The 26267-nt window shown below is 38.1% G+C and overlaps 1 protein-coding gene across 3 annotated transcripts in view; it reads right to left on the bottom strand.

Annotated features, from left to right (window-relative positions):
- Positions 1 to 25046, bottom strand: part of MYH9 (myosin heavy chain 9) — a 69977-nt gene extending 44931 nt beyond the window's left edge. Inside the window, exons 1-3 of one of the 3 annotated variants that reach the window (XM_015888529.3) lie at positions 24936 to 25046; positions 5763 to 6115; positions 1160 to 1316 (exon numbers count right to left, since the gene is read on the bottom strand). In XM_015888529.3, coding sequence (XP_015744015.1) covers positions 1160 to 1316; positions 5763 to 6095 — 490 coding nt within the window. In that variant the 5' untranslated portion in view covers positions 6096 to 6115; positions 24936 to 25046. The other 2 variants (XM_007430725.4, XM_015888528.3) reach the window with 2 other exon arrangements.
- Between the last annotated feature and the right edge of the window lie 1221 nt (positions 25047 to 26267).

The following is a 26267-nucleotide window of genomic DNA, read 5'->3' as shown; positions in this document are numbered from 1 at the left end:
TTTCACAAAACAGATGCATTATTCTAAGTAAACCTAAAGCAAAAGAGCAGTTGTGATATTTATTTTTCCTTTCTTTTAAGGTTCTAGCTGTATTGTCATAATGCACTCACTTATTCTAACTATAGAACTGACATTATTTTTAAAAAATACACAATTTAAAAGATTAAAAAAAACTATAAATGATTTCCAAAAACTGACTCACTTTAAAAGCAAGCACAAAGAATTATTTCTTTTTATGTACTCTAAAGAAAAATACCAGTGAACATGCACAAAAGTCATGGATTTTGAGAGTTATAAAATGAAAAATCATTTTAAAAGTTCCCTTATACAAAGGCTATGGCTGCAAGTTGTGGCAATACAAGCAATTTAGCAAAGTCAGAGTTGAGACACAGCCAACTGAAAAATGCAACCTTGCTGCACAAAGTGTTATGCCCCATCCCTGCCAGTTACAGTCTGGCTCTGAGGCAGGAAGTTTCTTCATTGCAGAATTACCCCGGTTACGGAAAGAGATGCTGACTCTAGAAAAGGCCATAACATTGATTTCAACCAAGCAGTCTCAGCTTCTACTGCGGTGCCTGCCAATTAAGAAGCCCTAAACCAAATGCTTAATCATTTAACATGCAAAACTTTATTCTCCAATAGAATGCTTTACTCCAAGCTGCTGACCAATTAACATTCAATCTTTCTGCTCCATTAACTGAGGGAAATAAGAGCATCTCATGCTGACAATGTGTCAGAGTCATTTGCTTGCCTTTTAAAAAATAAAAAAATAAAAGCACGCTGAAAACCATGAAAGATTTCCTGCTTGTCAGGCTCTGAACGGAATCTAGAGCACAAAAGCTAATCCTGAATGCCCTGAGTTCTTGCAGAGTTGCTGGCATTTCAACACAGATTCTTCCCATACCACTGGCCACTACATGAAATCTCCCCATGGTTTAAAGCTAAATTCAAAGCAAAAGAAGAATGCTGCTTTTCAGAGACCAGAAGCTTGATTAAAATAAAAGAGCTATAAGTTATAGCCGAAGCTACAATGTGCTATTTGCACATATTTGTCGACATTTCATAAGCCTGTCTTTGAGCAAATTATTTAGTTAGCTTACTTAGCTGAGCATAATAATGGTTCATGTCCACAAATACTTTTATTTAAAGGTATACTTACCTTGCATCATACTCCTGTAGGCTGTATCTGTGATAGCGTAGATATGTGGGGGCATCTCGTGTCTTTTTTTGCCTTTGTACATTTCCACAATCTCCTCTGAGTAGATTGGCAAATTCTTGTAGGGATTTATGACAACACAGAACAGGCCTGAGTAGGTCTACAAAATGTATTGCATGAAGATTATTTAATTATTTGGAAATTTATAAGGCTGTACAATTCTACAACTCTGGGTGTATTACAATAAATACAATCATAAAATACAGTTTAAGAAACCCAAACACTGGAAGAAAAAACCTTTGGAGAACCATCAAGCACACAGGACTTGGCACCCACTCTAACCCAAGTCTTGCAGAAAGACCCAGTTTTTCAAGGTTTTTTTAAACATGGGGCCATGCTTATCTCAGTGGAGACAGCGTTCCAGAGAACAGGTGCTGCAACAGAGAACGCACACTTCCTAGGTCCCATCAGGTGGTGCTGCTTGATAGATGGGGCCTGGACCATGCCGACTCTGCCTGATTGTAGAGGCTGGGCAGAAGTCACAGAAGACAGATGATCCTTTAGATCAGGGGTTCTTAACCTTTTTTTGCTCATGGCCCCCTTCTGAGCCTATTTACCTCTGTGACTCCCCCTCACAATTGCTGTTAGCTAGAAAAAAAAGGTAAATTACCATCTGCACTGTTTATTAATCTGTAACCGTATCATATAAAAAGCAGTGTTTCTCAGCCTGGCTGGCTGGGGAATTCTGGGAGTTGAACTCCCCATAACTTCAAAGTTGCCAAGATTGAGAAACACCGATATAAAGACAAAGTATTTATGCAGCTGAAATCAGCGCAGAAAATGTGAGGATTATTAGAAATTGATCATAACCTGGCAGTTCAGTTTGGGTGCCCCCTCGAAATATGGCCCGTGTTGAGAACCATTGCTTTAGATAACCAAATCCTATATTATGAAGGGCTTTATAAGTAATAGCCAGCATCTTGAATTGCACCCAGAGGTCTACTGGTAACCAGTGCAGCTCATGAAACAAAAGTGTTACGTAAGTCTGATAAGGAATGCCAATATTACCTATACCACCACATTCTGGACCAGCTACAGCTTGAGTGGTTTCAAAGGTCATCCTGTGCATAGTGCATTGCAACAGTCCATGCTCAAAATGACCAAAGCCTGAGTGACTGTTTGAAGGGCCTCCCGGTCAAGGTAAGGGCACAATTGGCACACAAGATAGATTTGTGCAAGGCCTTCTTAGTCAAAGCTGCCATCCACTTCACAAACAGGAGATGAGTCCAATACCCCCAAATTGTGCACCAATCCCAAAATGCAACCCATTCAGGACTAAACATGAAATATCCCTAGCCCCCCAGGGGGAAGTATCCAAAATACTAACAACCACTTGGCCTTGTCAGAGTTGCACTTGAACCTGTTCCTCCCCATCTAGTCCTTCTCAGCCTCCAGAAACTCAGGCAAGACCCTGACAGCTTCACCAGGTAGGTCTGTGGCTGAGATGTATAATTGGGTACCATCTATTATGATACTATGTACATTTCTTTCACCCCAATCCAAAAGTAGAATGCAGTATCATATGCAGGTCAGAATAGCTACCCAGAATATATGGTCTCTACAATGTGCTCCACATGGTCACACATTTATTTCAAATAACCTTAGTATTTATTGGGAACTGGGTAACAGATTTAAATTAAAATTGTTAGGATATCACTGATGAGAACGTGAAATATTTAATACATATTTTACAAGAAGATTACAAGATCAAGGCTGTCACTGTATTGTGCTAGAAGCAGATATAACAGCAAGCCTCAGAGCAAACTTTATTGATTTAAACATTATCTAGCTTAACTATAGCCAGATGACTTATGTTAAAATCAATGTAAAAAGACAGCATAGTCTATTTTACATGCAAAGAATATATCTTTCACAAAAAAGAATACATGTTCTTTTTCCTATATTTGTATAGATTAGGACTGCACAGCATTCAGCCTGCCAAATAGCCTTGTGGGGCCTGCAGGTGTTTTTTAAAGTCAATAAATTCACTGCTGCTACCCCCAAAACATGCTGCCGAGCTCCTCCAACACCTCCAGGCCTCACCAGCTCCAGCCCTGCTGTGGCTCCACTAGCCGCCAAACAGCTGATCAGCACGTCAGGTATTCCTTTGTGGCCCACAAGGATTTTTAATTTATCAATATGACCCTTTCCCTTCTACAAGTGCAGGCCTGATAAGACAGTATACTGTGCAAGAGACAGTTTTCACTACAAGGACTCATCCACATTCTATAGCTGGATAAAATCTTGATTTGCTACATAGATCACAGATTGAAACTTGAGAATAAAATAACATCAGTAAAGAATATGGCTAAATATTATTTTCATACTATAGAAAGCTGCACAGAAAGATTAGAAGACATGCATCAATAATATCTATTTTGATTTTGAACTCAGAGCTTTAGATAAATCCATACTTCTTTCTATGGCAGCCTTGGCTATTCCTAAACTATTAAGCTCTGTTAAACTAATTAGCATCTAAAATTCTGATGTAACTGATTCACATATAAAATCAATTTACATATAAATGCAGAAGTTGTCAGTTTGATACCTCTGTCTTGATGTCAGAGACCAATAAGAACCACTGTTTTTTTTTCTTTGATAAGTAACATTAAATAGATGTCAGCCCCACTAAATGGATTGGACCAGGAAATCGACACCACAGGTAGGCTAAAAGTACTTTTATTGAGGTTGGCTGTAATAACAGAATTTTGTAAGTCTAATTGTGCTATACCTCTTCCTCTTCCTTATAGCTGAATGAATTAGGGAGGTGTCTGCCTGAGCGGCTTTCAAATGTTATCTCTTTCTTCTGGACTTTAAAAAAATGCTTCAGCCCCCTTTGCCTAGGCAGTGGCTCCTGCACGTCTCCATCAAGGCCATCTTCCTTACTACATACAGTAGCTGACAAGCTGATCCAAATTTTCATGCAAGTAAAGAATCTGTGATAAATATGTAAAGATCTCTTTACATTACAACAGCAACCAGCCTCTAGCAGGTATTAAGAGAAACTTTGGTTTGCCTGGACTGGGGTTAATGCTCTCCAAGTAGGGAGGAATTGTTTTCCAAAGTAAGGGTAAGCAAACCCAAATGACCAGCATAATTCAGTTTGTTCTGCAAGTAATTGCTATACTGGTTTTTTTTTTTTAATTCTGTAGTATCTGAGTAATGTACTAAATTACCTACTACATAAAAATGTTAGTTAAAATCACATAAAATAGCACTTAAAAATCTATATCTACTATAAAAAGTCTTAATACTTAACAGTTTAAAAAAAAACTGATCACTGAAGAACTATTTGGGGAAAAAAGATACTATTTATGAAGCAGGGCTTCCTCACTTAAGGTTTTAAGATAACTTTCAAAGAAAGAAGATTCCACAGTTGTTAGCACCAGCACAAGAAAATGCCATATAATGTAAATGCTTGTAATCTCACTCAGTCAAAATAGCAAGGATACCTCTAAACTAAATTGGTAATCAGACAGGTTTCTTTTGCTGGAAGCAGCATTGCTATCTTCAACACACAGTACTTAATTTTCCACCACCATTGCTTCAGGCCACCTTCTTCAGGTTATTATCATTTTCTCCCATCTAGGGAGTAATACCACAGAGTGGAAGTTCTTTTCAAGAAAAAACCAAACTATTATTGAAGTTCAATCTTCACTTTAATCTGTGAGATGATGGCTCATGAACGGACAAATATATTTTTAGCATTTTATTTGTGCCAATTCTCATATAAACAATTAAATATTCTTGTTTCCATGGCAGCGATCTCATGAGAACCATACTAACATTTGAGTTATGAGAGCAAATGCCAAGTCACCTACTCAAGATCTGTTCTGAAGCAACATATGGAGGCCTGAAATTTAAAAAACTAGAATAGCTGAGTTGTTCTGAAGTTCTTTGTGTTCTGTGTTGAATAGGTTGGTTAGATCAAAGTAGATATTAGAGAAGATGTAAATCCTCAAAGCCTTCTGTGCAGCTGAATCCAATTATGTAAAAAGGGTCTTTTCCTACATTGATATAAGCAATCCCTACCACTAAGGTTTTAAATACAGGAAAAACAAGACATGTCTATAACAAGACTGGGTTCATTTTGGGATCAAATGTTGTAATTTCTGAAGTATTTTCCAAATACTTGTCACAAAACATTTTCTAATACATCAGTCATAAAAAAGTGTGCCAACCCATTATAACGATAAAGATTAGATAATCTCTCAGCACAGAGTTTCCAACATCTCTCTCCAGGCATGTTTTAAATTTCCTAGTCTACCTATCACCAGCTGTCCCACCAACTCTCAAAGCATTATTTAATTATGTGTGGATTCTACGCTATCTCTGTATCTGTGATTATTTTACTCTAAACATTGAAAGTTTGGAAAGTCTAAGGAGGATAAAAATCCTCTGAGAATGAGTCAGAGACTAATTTAAGGAGAATGCAGAAATAATAACATAAAGCAGAGAATAATCAATATTATCTGATTTATGTTGTTATTAATCAACTTAAATATTTATTTAACCCTTTTACTAAACAGACAAAAGTATTACTTACATAGATAAGCCCTGAGTAGTATCGCTCTTTTAGATTATGTAACACGGAGGCCTCATTCAAACAGGTCAGTTCAGCCATGTCTTCCACTTTAGAGAATTTGGGTGGGTTCATCTTTTGGATATCATCTTTGTTGACTCTCACTTTCTTCCCATTCTCAGCAAGCTCCACAATAGCTTCATCTCCAACTTCTTCCTTCAAGCTAGCAGGCTCAAATCCATTCTTCTCTGATGGTACCCACACCAGTTTCTTGGCAGCCCAATCAGCTTGAGCAAGAGGATTGTTGATGACATTTCTATCCACATATAGGTATTTGTCAGCATCTCTCTGAGCCATGGTGGTTTATGGTAATGGACCTATTAAAATAAATTGATTAATTATGCATATAGCACTAGAGTCTTTTACCACCTACAATCTACAGCTGTTGAATTGCTAATATTTATATGTTTGGACATCTCAGCTTATATAACAGAGACAAGATCACTTAATATAAGAAAACAGGATCCATAAACATTTATGGCTCTAAAGCAGCAGTCTGATCAAAGCAGGTCATGCAATCCAAACCCACTGTCCAAAAGGTGAAAATATCCATATACTGTCTCCTCATAGCTCCTATGAAGGGAAAAGGGAAAAGACGTATACTGTATAAAAGAATATAATTATTCAAGAATTTTATGGAAGACAGACATTGGAAAGGCTTAGTTAAAAGCTCTAATTTTTCATAATGTACCAGTATTACAACCAACCATATTCTAAATGTGGTTTAGAATTATATTCTATAATTGTTCCTTTTTTTGGCTATATTGAGCAGGACATTTCTCAAGTGCTTCTAGCTGAATTTGGTTACTTTCAGTTTCATCATATCCTGATAATCCTAACTGGTCAGCCTGAAATGTTCTTCTATTTCATTTCATCATTTCTGCTTAGAAGTCTTCTGTTGTGCTTTTATCACTCTTCATGCCTTTCAGAAGAGAATACACTTTGAGAAACATAGTAAATTGTCCTCCTTTGCCCTTTCCACTGCTTTAACTTGTTATCTGCAAGAGCAAAGAATCTCTAACCTTGAAAGAGGGCAGTCTACATGCCAATCTCCTTCACCTTATGATTTTGCAGAGAGCCGAGGGTAAAAGATGACTGCTCCCCGCTGCCAGGTCATAATATTAAATAAAAAGACTTTTTAAAACCAAACAATTCATTCCATACAACAAAGGGAAAGTAAACTCAGAAATCCAATAGTCCAGTAAGAATATATGTTTCATGATTAATACGTTTAAAACAAGATTGAAACTAAATTAAAATAGCATGTACCATTTAACAGTGCATAAGCAGGCAAGTTGTTTATGAATCTTTTAAGCTTCAAATAAAAACGGCAAGTAATTCAGTCACATAACATTATAGCCATAAATAGAAAGGTTGTATTTCAATTATCTTTTCAGAAAAGAAATCAAATGGTAAATAAATCTTGTTTCATCTCTATAAAATGTATACAGTAGTATCATATGTAGTAGAATTTCTAACTCTTCATTAGCTAATGCACAGTTTGCATGCAGAATGCCCATAACCTTTCTTCCAAAAACCTATTAGGAAACACTAAAGTGTTTCTGGATGCTTATGATCTGTTTCTTTTTTTAATTCTTACTTCTTCTAAATGTAAACTGCACAGATTATTTGGAGCTGGGTGGCCTCAAAACTGTATTATAAATAAATAAATTTGTTTTACTAGACTATAGGACAAATACAAACTTCACATAATCAGCACTCACTATTTACAGAATCCTAAAATCCTTAAATGAAAAGCAATTTAATAAGGATCTTATAAAATGAAACAGTCCTAATGATCAAATTAGCATCATGAATAAACACAATCAATTCCAAATAACAGAAGTGTTGTTCCATAAAATACTCAAGTAGTACTTAGTTGGAGTTATACTTTTATTTATTTTAATTCAGGTAGTTCTCAACCTATGACTTCAGCGACCATTCAAAGTTACCATGGCAATGAACAAATCATGGTTATGACCGGTCCTCAGAGTTCCAGCTGTCCTAGCACTCCCTCTGGTCATGTGATCACAATCTGGGTGCTTGGCCATTGGTTTGCACTTAATGACCGGTTGCAGCACCCCGCAATCACGTGATTGCCATTTGCAACCTTCCCTGCCGACTTCCCCAGAAAGTCAAAAGGGAAGCCAACAGGGAAGGTCTCAAGTTGCTTGGGTAAGTCTCCCCCCCACACACAGCCCACCCAACCCCTCTGCGCTCATACCACACCAGCCACTTTCGCACCCCCGCGTACCATCCTTGACCTGTGCTGCACCACCCAACCTCTGCCATGCCTCTCCTGCACCCCCTTCGGCTCCTTCTGCCACCCAGAAGCAGACACTTACCTGTCTGCTGGCCTGTGACTTCCAACTTCCTGCCGGCTTTCTCACTGATTTTGGTTGTGGGAAGCCAGGAAGCTGCCTCACCTAACGACTACGGGATTTGGTTAACGATGGCAATCAGGACTGCAGGGATTGCTGTTGCTAAGCGATGCAGTCTGGAAATTCCGTTCCAATTGCTATCATAAGTCAAGGACTACCCATACTTTTTATATATTGTACCTTTTTGTCAGTTTTAATAAGTTTTACCCAATCATGGATTTTAAATCAATTTTCTTCAAGAATACAACTCTCAGCCAATAAATTCTAACCAAACATCAGACCTGTATTTATATGTGCTTTAAGATAACATATAGGAAGAGTCCTCAGTACAAGTTGTGCAGTGCAGACCTGGTATGTACTACTTTTAGTCAAGCTATGGATACAGACTTCACCAATCAATATTGACATGGAATACAACACATGTGTTGGAAAGAGACATTAGGGTGCAACTATCTGTCCCAACTTTAACACTCAACTATTAGGAAGGATGAATTGTTTCCTTTTCATATTATGTGGAGATTTACAGTCATTATCCTCGAGAAAGTATTAAAACTTTCTTAGAGTCTCTTAGGTACCTTAAGACTGATACTGGTCACCACTTTTGCTGCATACTTCTATACCCTTAATTCCTCTTTTTTCAAAAATGTTAAAAAATGTTATACAGCTGAAGCACACATAAGATACAGTGGTACCTCGGGATACGAACTTAATCCGTTCCGTGACTCTGGTTGCAACTCGAGTTGGTCTCAAGTCGAGGTAAAGTTTCCCATAAGGTTCAATGTAAATCCGGTTAATCCGTTCCGCCCTCCGAATTTGGTCACAACCCGAGGCAAATTTCCCCATAGGGTTCAATGTAAATCCGGTTAATCCGTTCCACCCTCCTCCCGAATTTGGTCGCAACCCGAGGCAATTTTCTCTTCAGAGCCTTACTCCCGCCAAGCCTGCTCTGCATTTTCTTTGGAGCCATGCTAACACGCACACCAAAAACCTTCGCAAAACACCACAAAACACACCACAAGCCTCACCGAACGTCTCCTTGCTACCGTGACCTCGCCCACAGGAAGCCGCGACCACGTGGCAGCAGGGAAAATGGCCACGGATCCGGTTCGTAAGTCGAGGCGAGTTTGTAACCTGAGGTAAATTTTTCCTGCCGAAGCTGGTCGTAACCCGAAATGTTCGTTAGTAGAGGCGTTCATAACCCGAGGTACCACTGTACATGATTAGTTTAATTAACAGAATTGGCTGTTTAGCCAAAAGCTTCCTTCTCCCATACATATTTGTGCCATGCACAATTGACCCTCCTCTCTTTAGCCAGTCTAAGGAAGCATGGATATCACTGCCAGCATTTTCTCCATTCACATCAGGCCAACTCACAGAATTGTTGTTGTGGGGAAAATAGGAGGTAGGAGTATTAGGTATGTTCACCACCTTGAGTTACTAAATATTACAAAAGGTGAGATAAAAAGATTATAATGATTAACATACGAGATCATTAAGATAGCTGCAGCTCCAATTTCTTAAGTTACAGGGGAATTGCAAGAGGATTAGAGTTACAAACACAGGTAAACATGTTTATTTATGCAAAATCTATCATTTTTACTTTCTAAACAGCCAACCTCTACTTTACAGGAAGGGTCTCCATTTGAGGGCGGCTACATATAGTGAAATACAGTGCAACAGCAATTACATTGATCTTCAGGATGCTTAGATCTAAATTAAGCATCTGTTTATTAATTGACTGCAGCTGTTTACAAATTAGGAGAGAATGTGGGATTGTTATGTTTGGGGGATCTCTTAAGCATTCAAGAACTTCTCCTTGTTCTGAATATGTACAACATAGTATATATGCACTTTCTATTCCAAGACCCTTCTGTAAAAAAATTCCATTTTGGGTAGGCACATCTGAGATTAAGAAATATTTACCTATAGAATTCTGGAATACAACAGATATTTGCCTGCCTCTCTCCACCCCTTGAAGGAAAAAAAAAAATCACATGAGCTAAAGAAAGAATTCTTTCAAATACGGAATATGGAGTTGGGTGGCATATATATTTCATAAATAAATCTTAAGCCCCTTAATAGTGTGCATGCATGCCAAAGAATCCAATTTAAGGCTGAAAGAGAGCTTCAGTGTCATCTCAGATTCAGGATTATGATGATTACATACCCTTTATCATTTCTTATTAGTACAGAAGTACTTTTCACAGCAGTTTCATTTTCTCTCACACTCACATTCCAACCCATTCGTGTTTAATTGTACAAAAATCAGATGTAACTGATCTGCTTCATGTATTTTACCATTTTTTGGAAAATATTTCATAATTTTCTCACAAGGCGTTTAAGCAATGAACAGCTCTTCTAGAGAAAATCCACCACCTATGTTAATCCTGGCAACTAGAGAAAAGAGTTGCTACCATTTTATATTAATCGCACAAGCTAAACTGTTGAAGTTAAATGGAGCACTGGAACTAGATGGTGCAACAATTCAAGAATTCAACCTGCAGTAAGATGTTTCTTTTTCTTTTTTCTTTATTAAGGAATAAAGTTATCACTCACCCAGAGGTAAGAGAGGGACTAATACAGAACTCAGAATACTCTAAAAATGAAACGGGCATTGTAAGTAATGTTATAGCCATCATGTAAGATATATATATATATATGAGAGATAAATAGGAAATTTGATTTGATCCCCAAATGATCTCTATTCTTATTTTTTTAGAAGCACGTATCCCATAACCAATTTAATGTAATAGTAACAATCCTGTCTTCATAAAGTCCTACAAAGCAGGGGATTTAAGAATTCATTAGAAACAGTTATATAGTGTCAAACTATTTTTCCACCTCTATTTTCCCATACTATATCATCTTTCTCAAGCTAAGTTGCTCACTAGTGGTAACAATGTGAAATAAAAGACAAGTACACAGATAAAAGAAGTTTGAGATTACAAGAATGGACACAAGAAGGATCCAGCATAGTCCCCATGAAAACCAGCACCTTTGGTGTGTGTGCATGTATGATAATTTGAATTAGATTGCACTACCGAAGTTCATAAAGATGAGGTCTGAACACAGAATTCCCAGTTCATCAGTTTCACTGTGTCACACACCCACGCTGTTCTATCATGGATCCATGCACTGCAGCACTTGTACTTCTCTCTTCCAGAATATTTTAAGAACACCCGTTTAAAAATAGATATATAATCTCCAGAAGTCTGAATTTGGCTTTTTAGAAGATGTGTTTAGAGAAACCAATAACCAAATATGACCTCAGCACCATAGGACTGATGAGAAAGTAAGATAGTTTCATCAGGGAATCTTCAAATCTCATTTACTTATATATCAGAGGTATCTGAAAAACAACATAAGCTATCTATAATTTATCTTGTTAGAAGTATTTGTATTACCCACTGGCCTACTGGTTGTTTAACAGGAGGTTAAAAAAAAAAACAGTGAAAAACCAGGGAGCTAGTATGGTGTAGTATACGGTATTAGACTAGGAGCAGAGAGACCCAGGTTCTCATCCACCCTCAGCTCTGAAATTCACTGAATGATTTTGGGCCAGTCACCTTCTCTCAGCCCAGTTTACCTCACAGGATTATGGTTGTGAGGAAAGAGGAGGAGAAGGAGAAGGTGGCGGCAGCAGCACTGTGTATGCTACCTTGAGCACCTAAATAAAAGGTGGAATATAAATCTACTAATTATATATTGGGGGTTTTACAATTGCTTGATAAGGACAAGATATTAAACTTACCATAAACAGGAACATGTATAACAGGAAAGTCTATCTACACTACAATGATTAGAGTATGTTAAATGAATGTATACAACTAATGTTAACCAACAGTTTTTCTGGACTGAGATTCATTACCTTCGCAAAGGGTACAAAACACCACAGGCAATCTTGCTGGAAAGAGATACAATATTCTTTTCAGTTATGTTTAAAAACCTTCAAGAAAGGTTTATTATTATTTTATGTGATCGGTTGGAATGTTAAAATAATCTAAGTAATTCTTCATACCCTGAAAATGAGAACTATTGAGCACCATCAATACTTAAGCAGTTCGTTATTTGCTCCAATCAAAAGTGAAATCTTACTGAACTTTGTGCAACCTATAGGGTAAAATTCTTTATATGCTTATAGTTAGTTCTGCTAATGAAGCCATGTTTATTTTCCTAGACACCTAAAAGTAGAAAACACATGACTATACAAGAAAAAAACAGCAGTAAGTTGTAACTAAATAGCAGATGCTGTCAAACTAATAAGGCCAGTATGTAGGTTAAGTGAAGACTAATGGATAAAACATACTCTTTCAATACATCACGAAAATGTATTGCCTACAGGATTGTGCAGCCTGATTTATTGGATATTTTACAGCATTTGCATAGAAGTTGAACCTATTTCTGGAGAAAATATATCTAGATAGTTGTTCTGTAGTTGAAGCATAAAAACTGCTTAAAAGATCATTCAATATAGATGTTATTTTGATAGTATTTGTCATTAGTGGCAAAAACACAGCCCTGCATCTACCTTTGACATCCAAATCTAGGAACATGTTGTCCTTCACATTTGGAAGTCTGTTTCTGTAGAATTTCTGTATATAATTCATTGTGAGTTGGTTCCAAAGTACCCAAATATTAGGAAAGCTTATTGGTATTTTCCATATATAGTCTTTGAAGCAGAGACATTTACAATAAGAACTACTGTAACGTATTTTCATTCATTTATTCAATTTATAGTCATAGACTAAAATACAGAAAGAAAAGGAAAAGAAAAATCATGGGGTTTTTTTTGTTGGTGTTTAAAAGCTGATTAAAAGAAAAGGAAAAGACAGAAAGCATTGGGATTTATTTTTTTTTTAAATCCAGGGGCAGAGTATTTCTCTTGCTGGATCAGAATTTGGCTTCTGATCTTAAAGGGAGCAAAGCAGAATTTGGCCACTGCCAGAGAGATATTATTATTATACTGATCAGCCAGCAGTAGTTGAGTATGGAAAAGGTCCACACTTCCTGGGAAGTCCACTCAAAGAGGAGTTCCTAATGTAGTATAAGGTATAAGTATTAACTGTAGTATAAGTATTAACTGAGATGACAAGTACAGCAATAAACTCCTTGACTTTTCAAACTATGAAATAAGAATCAATTAGGTTAGTAATATCCTGTTAGCAATGATGGAAAGCAAAAGCAAACTTAAGGCAAGAGAATAGTATAATTTTGAGGGCAAAATTGAACAAGTGGGAAATCCCATTTTCTATCAGGCACCAGAGCACCGTGTTCTATAATCCACAACATATTAATATTTAACTATCATCTTCAGATATAGACGTGTAATTACCCGTCTTAATTCAACCTTTGTTTCAGTAAAGGAACTCTTTCCCTACGTGTAAAGGCAGCAAATAAAAACTTCCTTACTGTTAATCAATTAAAGCAAAACTTTACTGTATAATACGAAGCCCAATAAGTTTATTCCTAGGTAAGTGAGTATAAGATTTCAGCCTGAAGCAATTACTGGTTTAAAACCTCTTTCAGCTGAGCAAAGGCATTAAAAGAAAGAGAGTCCTATTTTTCTAATCTCTTTAAGACTGTGTGGGACTTAAATGAAAACCTTCCAAGTACACAAAGAGTAGGCTGAAGCGCTGAGACATTTAACATGAACTAATCCGTTCTGTATTGTTAAATCAAGAACTGCAGCAAGGAAGACGAAATTACAAAATTTAGTAAAACATGTGTTTATCACAAGAAAGCAACCTCTGGCACTGCAGATATTACTGAAATACAACTCCCAGCATGACAATAGTGGAGCCAACAGCATCTGAAGGACCATGTGTTTGCCACTATTGGTTTATCATGAGATAACTATTACCCTTTGGATAATTCATATCCTTGATGTAAAATCTAAAGTTTCAATACTATTTGGCATCAGAGCAGCTTTACAGATAACAACATCTATTCTCTATAAAGAAAAAACAAATAGTTCGGGCATTTTAGATTGAAACAAGAGATGCAAAGTATTTTACAAATATTGTCTAAATATTAATATAGACTTTCTCCACATTCTGATCCTACTGCTTGCATGAAAACCAAATATAAAAACCACAGAACTTCAGTAAAACAATCTAAATTACATTTTTCCCAGCGATACACTGTTTGAATTTTTATCACTTAAAGTATTAGACTCTTTAACTATTTCTTCTTTTTGCTATTCAAGCTTCTGAATTTCTTCCAACCTTCTTGTTCATTTCCCCCCCCCCCCCAATTCACTGCAAGCCAGCAGACAGAGAATGTGTTTCCTCTCCTGTACATCACTTAACACAGATTAATAGTTTCTATCTATGACAGAACACAAAGGGGGTTGAGGGATATTAATTAATAAATTAATAAATCATTATTAGCCTTTATCTGCTATCTGGGGAGATACCATGGGAACACATAACAGAAATTTCAGAAGAATCTGTTATTGGCTAATTAGGGACTCATCCACACAGTCCCCATGCCCTAGAGCTGAGATGGCCTGTATACTGGCAGTGAAGGCATAATCTGACCTGGAAGATTCCATTTCAGGGCCAACCTGCAACTGAGGCTGGATCAAGGAAATCTGGATGAAAATTAGTATTTTCTTAGTATTAGTATTTTCTAGTGGAAAACAGTACGAGCTCTCCTATGTGAGAATATTCTGATTTGCATGGAAGAGGACCTTGAGGAAGGTTGGCAACCTATCCAACTGGTCTGCTGCAGTGCTGCTCTCACATTTGGCTGTAGTGTTCTGTGCCTCCACGGCCATTTCTCCTTTTTTGACTATGGAGGATCCTGACTTCATGGAACGTGACTCCAGAAAGGTGATGTAACCTCTGCTGCTTCTCATTACATTGATCCCTGCCTTTACTTCTGTATTTTCTGGAGACCACTGCTGCCACCATTGTGAGGATGTTGGTGGCAGCAGTACTCTCCAGCAAACATGGAGATAAGGAGAAGGATCACACTGGTGAAAGGCAGTGAGGAATCTGTGCTGGGGGGAAACAAAGGCAACAGAAGAGGAGGGTCCCCTTCTCTAGCCCTCAGTGCCCTGGCAGGAGCAGCAAAAACTGCTGTTCCAACCCTTGTATGAGGGCACCCACTTTGCTGGCCATGTTTTCAAGGGGTGCCAAAAGGACCACTTGGAGGCAGTGGTTTTCCATTATCTCTGATCTTCAGGAGGAAATAGACTCACATTAAATGGCTCTAAAATATGGTAAGCTGTGTAGGGGTAAGTGAGGAAGAGAAAAGAATGGCTGCCAGGTTATGGTATTTTGTATTCTAATAAGCTTAGCTGCATAAGCTGGCTTTATTAAAAGCAGTGCTTTGTGATACAGTAGTTAAGGTGTTGGATTAGAAGCAAGGAGATCCAGGTTCTAGTCTATCCTCGGCCATGTAAACTCACTGGGTGACTTTGGGCCAGTCACACACACTCAGCCCAGTGTATCCCACAGGATCATGGTTGCAGGGCAAACAAAAGAAGGGAACAATACGTATGCTTCCTTAAGCTCAAAAATAGAATGTGGGTATAATTCAAATCAAATAAGTAACATTACCTCCTTTTCACCAAAATCAACACTAAAGAAAAGCATGATGTAAATCAAAGAAGCATTCTACAGTACAGAGGATCCATGAAAAAAGCACTTGGGTGGGGACAAAGCACGGTAAATTAATGTAAAAGCAAATGGCAATCTTGCTAATATAAGTGAATGTTAAGGCACATTGCACTCAAAAGTGAAATTGATATTAATTAACTGAGCTTGCAAAGCACAGGAACTATTACATGGAAATGGCATCTTATCTTCAGAAGATAGGGTATAAAAATAGTCTCAGGCTTCATTTTTAGCACACTTAAGTTCAACTGTTAACTATCCACTACTTTAAAAGTCTGGAATATATTTTATTTCCAAATTAAATCTAACATAATACTCTTCCTGTTACTGTTATTTCCTGTTACTATATGTGTACATGCCTTCTCAGCAGAGAAGAGACAGCATTCCACAAGGAAAACATTCCAGAGGGAGAACACATTCTTTGTGACCACTCTCTCACTTCAAGTCTGGAGCAGCAGTTTCAGAAACTACAGCCCATCCCTGCTGCTTAAAGGATTGTGCTTAGAACTCACTATGTCTCCCAAGGCAACAGGGGCTTCAGGATAGGCACCAGATATTGTTTATGATAGAAAACCCAAAGCAAGAATTCTTTCTTTCCTCACAGACTTTAAGCATAGATGTCTAAACTACTGCCAACAATAGCTACACAGCACGCTACCAATCAGAGCTAGTCACTTAATTCTATTCTTCTGTATAGCAAGCAATCGTATTCTCGTTCCCTTAGCTCTGAGAACTAGGCTGTCCATTTTCTTGCTCATCACCATTCCACAGTCTCCATAATCTACATCAGCATCAAACTTCCCACTTATAAATAAGTCTCTCTAAACTTAAATTTCTCCCACAACAGCTCTTTACGATTTACCATTCACATCAGTTGGACCAGTGCAGGTACATACAACTGTGGCATTTCTAACATGCTTCCTAGATTCCAAGTGGAAATGCATACAATGGTAGCAGCTCCATCTCTATTTAGAATTTATTGCCATCCAAGGGCATAAGCAAGATGGAGCAGGAGATTTTTGGAGATGAAAAAGAGAGGGAGTGATGCCTCTCTTCATAGGAGGTTCCCACCCGCAGCTACAGTATATGATTTTGGTAGATTCTATATAAAATAAAATCAGCTGCAAGAAGGGAGTTCGAGGGACCGAGTGTAGGAGCAGATCAGCAGGATTTAGCATCCCTCCCATACTTCCCTATTTTACTAATAGCCTTGGAGACTCCCAAAGTCCAGATTATTATTTGATTTCTATCTTGCCTTTTGCACAGGAACATAAAAGAGTATATACAGTGTTCTCTCACAAAACAACCTTGTGAGGGTAGGCTGGGCTGAAAGAGAATGACTAGCTCAAAGTTGCCCAGGGAGCATCCTTGGCAGAGGGAGGACTGCAACCTCCATCTCCTTGCTCCTCATCCAGCACTTTAACCACTACACCACACCGGGTCTCATGTAATTATATTTTCCTCCCATATACTTTACACAATGGGAGACAAATGATACAATGACATCAAATTCTAAAAAGCTTCATACGTAGGTTCATACAAAAAAGAACCTACTTATATTTTCTGCAGTACAGCAAAGGAAGCCAAGACACTTTTCCCTTGCAATATCCTCAACTCCTGTATTGTACAAGACTAGGCAAAATGTTCTATGTTATCTAACAACACCTTCTCTCTACAATACTTCAAAGTAACTTCAGACATGAACAAATGGTATGGAGCAGATTTACATGTTAAACAAAGTTCTCTAATATGATACTCTTCAGACACTCTGGATTTCAAATTCCATGTCAAAAACTTTAAAAGCTGGAGATTATGGGCAAAGTTCAAGGTCTTATATACACTAACCGGGGGTTGGCTACACAAAGATACTTGATATAATTGCTTTTGCAAACAGAAAATCAAGAGATGCTTTCAGACTCATTAGCAATTACACTATGTTGTGTCTACTAATATGAGTCACAAAGCAACATGTTTCAAGGCCACACTAGTCATGATCCATTACAGTTCAACAGATTAAAGACGAAACTATCCCCCATCTGCTGGTTGGATTCACAAATCTGGCTGACTTCAAATCAAATCAAATCAACAATTTAGCAACATAAGGTGAGAGATGTTTTAGAAACAGAAAGGATGGTTCAATCACAGGCTTGAGCCCCGCAGTCCTTCCCCTGCTTTTTTCTCCCTTTTTAATCTGCCAAATTCACTTGGAGCTCTGAGAATAGCATTGACTTGTCTTGCCCCATGCTAAGCATGGAGAACTGCTACTGTCGTTTGTAATTTGGACTTTAACCCAGAAGTCAAATGAAAAACTTTTGGCCAATCAGCCAAACACAGCTCATTTGTTTAAACTCAGGGTTTCCTACTTAATGTCAATTTGTTTGCATCAAATAAGAACATAATAGTAAATGTAAATACTACTCATATCTGAACTGGAACTATATGACAAACAAAATTGTATTCTTTAAGTGAAGCCTCTCTAAAACAGAACATTTCATCTACTGTTTATTGAAGCAATTTTGTATTTATCTACCTAATAAAATGTGTTAGACGGAATGGTATCACTAAAAATAAATATTTTATTTTCATGTATAGTTGTAACAATCAGCTAATAGAAATTTTAGGATGCTTTAATACTGAAAATCAAATTTCCGAATTAACAGGACTTGAAACCATTTGGATCCTCTTGCCCAGCCTTGCTAGGGAAGGACACATGCTTAACTGGCTAGTGACTATAAACAGTTAACATTGCTTCTTCTATAGGACATATATTGGGATAGGCTTAGATTAGGAGCCAGCCAGCCATGACTGTTACATATACTTGTAGGATAAAAGGTAAAGTCTCTCTCAAGTCAAACTTGACTCCTAGTGACTACATGGATGCATCCATATTCTTTTCTTGACAATTATAAGGAAATGATGTGATTTGCCACTGTCTTCTTCCACGATGTTTTTTCTACTTTCCAGTCTAGTCCAAGCATTCAGTGGGTACTGATATAAATAGTAATCATGTTGACCCCTCTTAACTTTTTCAATATAATCTAAGAATTAGCACTCTAAAAATAAACCTCTGCTGTTTTCCATCAAGCAAATATAGCTCTGAATGGAAATGTTTTAATTTCTGTCACACAAATCAATATAAAAATACTTGGGAAGCTGGAGCATGCTTATTCAGACTGGACAAGACAGCAGGAAAGAAATAACTCATAAGAAAGTATTGATATTACCAATGCACTACTTCAATGTATAATTTTTAGGAATGTCTGTAGCTGTTGCTGCATGTAATTCATTAACTTTTACCATAAAGGAAAACAATCTATGGTTCTCCTGATGTTACTGGACCCCAGTTCCCATTAACCCAGCTAGCATGCCAAATAAACAAGTATTGGAGCCTACAGCTTGCTCAGATGAGACACAAAGGCTTCTCTGACACTTTTGTTACAACACAAAATCCATATTCATCTTGTGGGGGAAGTACTTAAAATAAAGGTAAGAAAGTTACTTTTAAATTCATCAGCAAAACTAGGCTGATACAATGTAAATATAAAAGAATTGCATCAAGCTTATTTCATGACAGTCCCCCCCAAAATAATGTTCCAATTAATATTTACAACTATGAAAGCAGGCATCCAGTCTACAGAAGATTTACAGTACTTTTTTAACCGAATACTAAAGCTATGCAATGGCTATGTTTGAATAATACTGTATCTAAATTCATGGTTAACTGAGCCATGGCATTCTGATTTAACCCAATTGTCTAGGTTTGCACAGCATATTGAACCATTTATTAACCATGGCTGGGTCTGCAAAGCCCATAAGCCAGTGTTGTCCAAACCCTAAGTCCACTCATCTTAAAGTGGCCAAGTTTGGACAACACTGCCATAAGCTAACCAACTACATTTTGGCCTAATGGGCAATATAAACTCTGACAATACATTATTGCATCATTGCTTCTTTAAGGGGCTGCTGCTTGTAAATTCCACCTCAGAGAACACGGCATTCTTCAGGGAAGTCTAGGTATAAGTTTTTTTTTTAACTGCATATATCGGCAATTCCGGCTGTACCTCTTCAGAATTTCCTTGGGAGATGGCCTCTTGCCTTAGATTTCCCATGTAAGAAATAAATGCAATCCTATAAATCAGTGGTGATGCCACTACACCTACAGACACACACCATAAATGATATTGATAGTAACAGAAGCAGCCAAACCAGTGTGCCAATTTTACCAGAAACTATCCAAAATGGTAAGACTAGTACCACACTCTCTTCCTTGCTCTGAAGAAGCACTCTTGCCAAAGCTCACACCTCACTTCCCATCTGCCATGTCCCAAATAAATTCTTTCCCTTCAGCCTTCCTCAAGAATTGGGGAAACCTACCCATTTTTCAGCATTTCTGGCCACTCGGAAATGTGTAATCCCTTTCAACCCTCAGTTTGAGGACCCTAGGTGTACAGATTAGAAAATTTATTCTCATATCTATTCTAGGCCAGGTACACAGTTAAATAAAGAATAGTAAAGAAAATGCTTTCCACATATTAGAACTGTGCTCCACTTGAAAGCATATCATATGTTGTTAGTGTCAATTCACTTCTGACATTTCTGGAGACTGGTGAAAATAAAGTTCTTCTGAATGTTAGGCTATTTTGTTAAGAGTGCACTTTCCAACGGAAAACAACTTGAGTGCTGCTACAGAAACTTAAGTACATCCCCACACTAAAGAGGAAGAATGTTATCCTCAGTTCCTGCCTACTTTAATCCTAACCGAACATTGGCTGCCTCTGAGAACACAAAGCAAATTTAGACACATGCATTTTAAGGCAAGTAGTTCTAGCACTCCCTCACTTCAACAAGAAGCCAAAACACTCCCATTCAGTGGCTCTTTCCAGTCAAAGTTGTTTTTGAAATCACAAAAATTACCATATCTGCAAAGCAAGAGCAGATTTACAATGGCCTGGAACAAAGCTAGCATCAGCCCAGCATCCACCCACAGTGGGAAAGAGGGGAGTTAAGCTTTCTTTTCAAATGAAACTCTCCCATATACCCTGAAGCAACCTTCCTCTGATATGGCACCTTATAAAGAACTGCTGCTGCAATGAATTTCCCATGTGCACTTTTCTCTCATGCATCAGGGCTACACTGACTCATTTCTTTCCAAAATGTAAGATAATACCACATAAATCTGCAAGCTATACTCATATTAGCAGTATCCTGGCAAGTTCTGAGAGTGACACAAAACACTCAAGGAGTATTCTCTGTAGTTAAAAGCCACTGCATTAAGCAACTGAAATAGTGTATCTAACATATGCAAAAATCAGCGTATTTTCAAAAATTATTTCAAGCAAACTTACAATGTATTCAGCAATTCTATCTTAAGATCTACAGTTGGAGCCTTTTAAATAAAAAAACTGTAAAAAAAACTCTCAAGGGAATCATATGCAAAATTAAAGTGATTCTTTTCTCCTACAAAAAAGGACAATAAGGTTTTGCATATGGGGGAAGAACCTGCAATTGCATAAAAGTAGCATGTAATTAAACTATATTTATGCTAAAATTCTTTGAGCTAACTTGCTTTCTTGTCATTAAAGCCAAAATATCGAAAATGACATCACATGCTGCTCAGCTGCTCCACAACTATCAACACTTTGGCTTTTTGAACAATGCAGATCTCATACTATCTTGAGAGAGGTTAAAAAAAGACAGATTTTATATGAACGGTTTTTTTCTCGGTCTCAAATTAGTAATAGTAATACATTTATTTGCAAACGTAGGTTTTAATCGCAAACTAGTTTAATTTCTGGGTTTACGGGCCTATTTTTTTAAAAGTAACTAGGGCTTGTGCAAGTAACTTCCAAATAGGCAACTTCTTCCAGTGTTAATCTTCAGACGGAATGACAATTCCATCTTTATTTCAAGTTGTGAAATGTCATGATATGCAGGTAGCATAGCAAGCCAGGGATCACTAGGTCTGTTCCTTTAATATCAATTGTTTAAATCAAGGCAGAATCACAGTGTTGAGGGAGGGGAGTAGGGTAACATTTATGATGGTGTGTTAAACTATTATGAAGGCCAAAGCCAAATTTCTCACTCAGATATTGAGAAAATGGATTGAATTAAAACACAAGCAGTAATTCTTTAGACAGTGAATAATCAAATGCTACCTACTCACCTTTGGTTGTTTTAATTATTATCTACACTTTGCTAAAGAGTTGACTATTGTCAAAGTGATTACAAATACATTACTGTTCTATCAAACATCAAAGTGTAGCCCTATAGATATATGTTTTTTGTTGTCCTCATCACAGTAGATGGCAGCACCTAGCCAACCTTGCCTGGTTTTGAAAAAGCAAAGCAGGATTGGACCTGGAGGAAGAACACAAGAAAATTGCAAGGTACAGATATTAGACTCAAAAGAAAGAACAAAATTCTCAGAAGAATGCAATAGCAAAACAACATAGATGTGGTTATGTCAAGCTTAACTTGAGAGAGACTTTATCTCTTTACCATTGACAAAAAGATGTAAGAAAAATCTAAGACTTATGGTAACTATGCTGTTGTTAGTATAAGCCCATCTGCTGAAACGTTGTTTCCAAAGCTGCATAAACAAAGGTTTAGTTCCATATCCAAAACTCTAATAAGAAGCAAGCTCATACCAACCTCCAGTATACAAAATTATATTGGCCTCTTAAAAGGATAATTATATTGGCCTTTCAAGCCATTCAACTAGCAAGTTAATGAATTGATTTTAAAATTATTTTATTTCAGTTGAATATATAAATATAGCACCAAATCTCCAGATAGCAACTTCATGTATCAGACAATATTAGTGCATACAAAGCTCCAGACACAGCAACTGCATGAGTCAGACAATATGAGCCTGTGCAAAGGTCTGCAGTTTTCACTGGAATAGCAAAGTAACTAAACCTATTTTTCACCTGGTGACTAAGTCAGAACACATCTCTATGCAAGCAGTAACTGATTATACAGTTATTTTGGAGTCAATTGTATCACACCTATGCCTGAGGGGAGAAACTATATTTGCAGAAGTATGTTAATTTAAGAATCCATGTTCATTCACCAGCTTTTCTTGAAAAAGGGACATGCTTATTTTATTACCCCAATTTTTCACTTACATAGTTTAAAGAGCAGTTTTAGCAAAAATGCTCAAATAGAAACATTTATCAGAAAAACATGTGTTACCATTTGCAAAAAGCTATTCAACAAAACCCTGAATTACACAGTGATATGAACAAGTTTATATATACACAAGGGCCATTTGTGGCCAGTTCAGTTCAGTATAATATTAAATTATACACATGGAAGTCACTATCCCAGATGAACCCAACTGGGATGCTACGATTCCTAAGTGTGCCAGCAAGTTAGACTGCATGTTGCTAAATACAGTTATCTTTGCAGAAATGAACTACAATCAACAACCTTTTAAACACTGCATGAAAGATTTCGTTTTAAACAGAGCCACCCAGGTATGTGACCTAAAGTGTGTGAAAGACAGGATAACAAGCCTTAAATTATATACTGAAAGAAGGTACAGGCAACAGAAAATGCAAAATTCAACTAATCCATTTCAGTTAAATAGCAGAATCTCTTCTCCTGGAAAGGAAGGGGCATCTTCCTTACTGCAGCAATCAAGATATGAAATTACCACAGTTACTCTATATAGAAAAGATAACCAATCTGCACTAACATCGATCCCACAGGGTTTCTGTGGAATCTGAAGGATCTTTTTCTCTAGATACTTTAAGCACCCAGACCACAGCTACAACTTTAAAAGCTGCAACAATGGTGAAGAACTGAGTACACACCAAAAAATCCACACTTAAAAAAAAACTTGTTCCAGCTACACAATGGATCATGAGCAAGTTATGTCAGATAAGGATATTCTAGAAGTTAGCATCTCAAAACATCTACCTAAGTTTTATTTTTATTCGAAATATACCATTTCTTATGGCAGCATGGAGGCAAGAAAATCGGCTGCAATGCTCTGCCTGATTTTCTCTATGTTTAAATAAATCAGTGGCTCATTTCTAGTATAGCTCTGGCACTGCTTAACTATGTATGCAGAACTCTACCTGATAAGAAAACCTGATTCAGCAGGCCTATTTCACCGTCTTTAATAAACAAAAAAAGTAAAAGCTCGCTGAGAGAGAGAGCATTTCATCCGATTTAATAATGGGGTAAGCTACAGGCTCTAACTTACAAGCTTCGTCTTGCCCCGTCACTCCTTCCTCCCTCCCTGCCTTGACTAACGCATACCCAACGAGGAAGTCGAGTTCCGCGGGCGGAAGCCGAACCCATTGCAATGTCTGCAATAAGATTGGCAGCCCGTGACTCAGATCGCCGACCTGACAGCTGCCAAGCGGTCTTCTCCCCGTTATTTCCAAAAAGGACCTTAAAAAAACTCAAAGGAGGGTCGGAAAGCCCCTTGATCAGTAAGGTGAGGATACCAATTGCAAATGGGGACGCGAGAGTAAAGCAGGTTTAACCGCTCCCGAGGAAGACTTAATATCTAGCAGTTTAAAAAAAAAAATACAGTAAAAGAGAGAAAGGTACAAGAATCACCTGACCGGCTGCTTTTTCTCAGGCCGCTTTCAGGGGCTGCAGTTTAAAATTCTTTCTGCCCGGTTGTCGCCGGGTGGGAAAGACGAGGAGGAGAAAGGCAGGGTAAGTCATATACTAGCGCATCAAAGAAAGAAAACGAAAGAACAAGCGTTGACTTGGCCCTGCGCGTGGAAGACGCTTCCTGGCCCCAGGCAGAAAAGGTAAAAGGCTACACCTTCCCCAAAAGTCGATGCTCTCAACGGGTGGCACTTCCTGGACTCCAGCGCGCTTGGCAATAAAAAGGGAATCTAGAAGTTAAGCCACACCCGCCCGCCTCTCAATGAACCTTAACCCGCCGGCGCCAAACTAAAAAGCATGCGTCGTATTGTACGTTTCCCGTCCTCTCCCGCACCAATTCCGAGCTGGGACTTCACCTGAGTCTGGCCAAAGCGTTGAGAATAAGACGAAGACGCGACTCCTTTTCTTGAGGCAGAAAGACTGGACTTGATAACTAACACCTTCTCAGAGAGCCCCAGCGCCCCACCCGCTGCGCTGTTCCAGCTTCAACGCCTCTAACTCACCGGCAGTAGCGAGGTTTCAAGCAGGGAGGGAGCGGCCACCGCTAAGGTCTGAAACATCCACTTGCGGCATCGTCAGCCAATAAGAACAGGGATTTGCTCTGACAGAGAACCAGTCTCTGCCAATGGAGACTCAAGCGGAGGGCGGTGTTTCAAAGGAGGCGCAAGACTTTTTTTTTATCTTCTCAACTGACGCCCAGCTCCCGCTCTTCAATTAGCCTCCCTCCCCCGCCAGAAATGGACACAGCCAATGGACTCGCATTCGGGGAGGAGCAAGGATTGACATCTTAGGCAACCAATGCATGCATGGAAGACGAGGGCCGTCCTTGGTAGGCTTCGGTGATTTTTGAGGCGTGGCCAACCAGTAACACAGTGGTGGGAAATGACTGCAGAGGGAACGAGCGTCTGTCATCCATGTTTAGCTCAATTCACCTTCTTGGCTGCTCAGATTCTATCCATGCTTACTCAGAAGAAAGCCCCATTGTTTTAACGTGGCAAATAAGTATAGGAGCGATTGCCGCCTTAAGCATCCTAAAAAGCAGTGTATCCATTTAGATACGTTAAATTACACCTCACATTTACACTCGTTAATTGGATTTTAATCTTTGTCATTATTCCATCTGCTCTGTCTGGATGCCTTGGTCTGATCGTTATTAAGACACAGCCCTTCCTCGCCTTTTTTTAGAGGTAACTCTTACAATGTAGTGTTCTCTCTTGTGTGGTTTTCTCTCTTAACTGCCTCTCACTTTCATTTAGCATTTGCCAGCCAATTACTGGCATTACTCAGCTCTCTCATTGCTTGGAAAAGGTGACTTAAGTCACTAAACTAGCTTCCAAGCTGCTATAAGATCCTGTGCACATTTCTCATTCTTGTTTAAAAACTTTCTAGGGACTAAGTTTACTCGTTTCATTTTTATGATCTTATTTTTCACATTTCTATGCTGCTGCAGTCTAGAGACACTTACACTGTACAGGTAGTCCCTAGTTTAAGAACGAGTTCCATTCCCAAGGTCTGTCCTTAGGTTGAATTTGTACATAAGCTGGAACAATATTATTGTATAAGTAGTATTGTGTAATTAATTCGAACCATTGTGTATTTAACACAAATCATTGTGTATTTAATTCAAATTTTGGTACAACAGGCTTCATCATTAACTATGGGTTGTCTGTAAACTGGGCGTTCTGAACTCAGGGACTACCTGTATACTAAAACATCCTTTTGAGGAAGTTTCGATCCTCCAGGCCTACCATTCTTATCATAGGCCAAAAATCATCTGTTCCCTTTCAGCCACTGGTGCCTAGTATTGATTCCTCAAACACCTGTTTCCACTTCCC

The sequence above is a fragment of the Python bivittatus genome, unplaced genomic scaffold (genome assembly GCF_059951505.1).
Source record: "Python bivittatus isolate LINGU-HERP-01145 unplaced genomic scaffold, Pbiv_v1 ctg000330_np1212, whole genome shotgun sequence".
Classification (NCBI taxonomy): domain Eukaryota; kingdom Metazoa; phylum Chordata; class Lepidosauria; order Squamata; family Pythonidae; genus Python; species Python bivittatus.
Note: the sequence above shows the minus strand (reverse complement) of the source record. Positions and strands in the feature narration are given on the sequence as shown.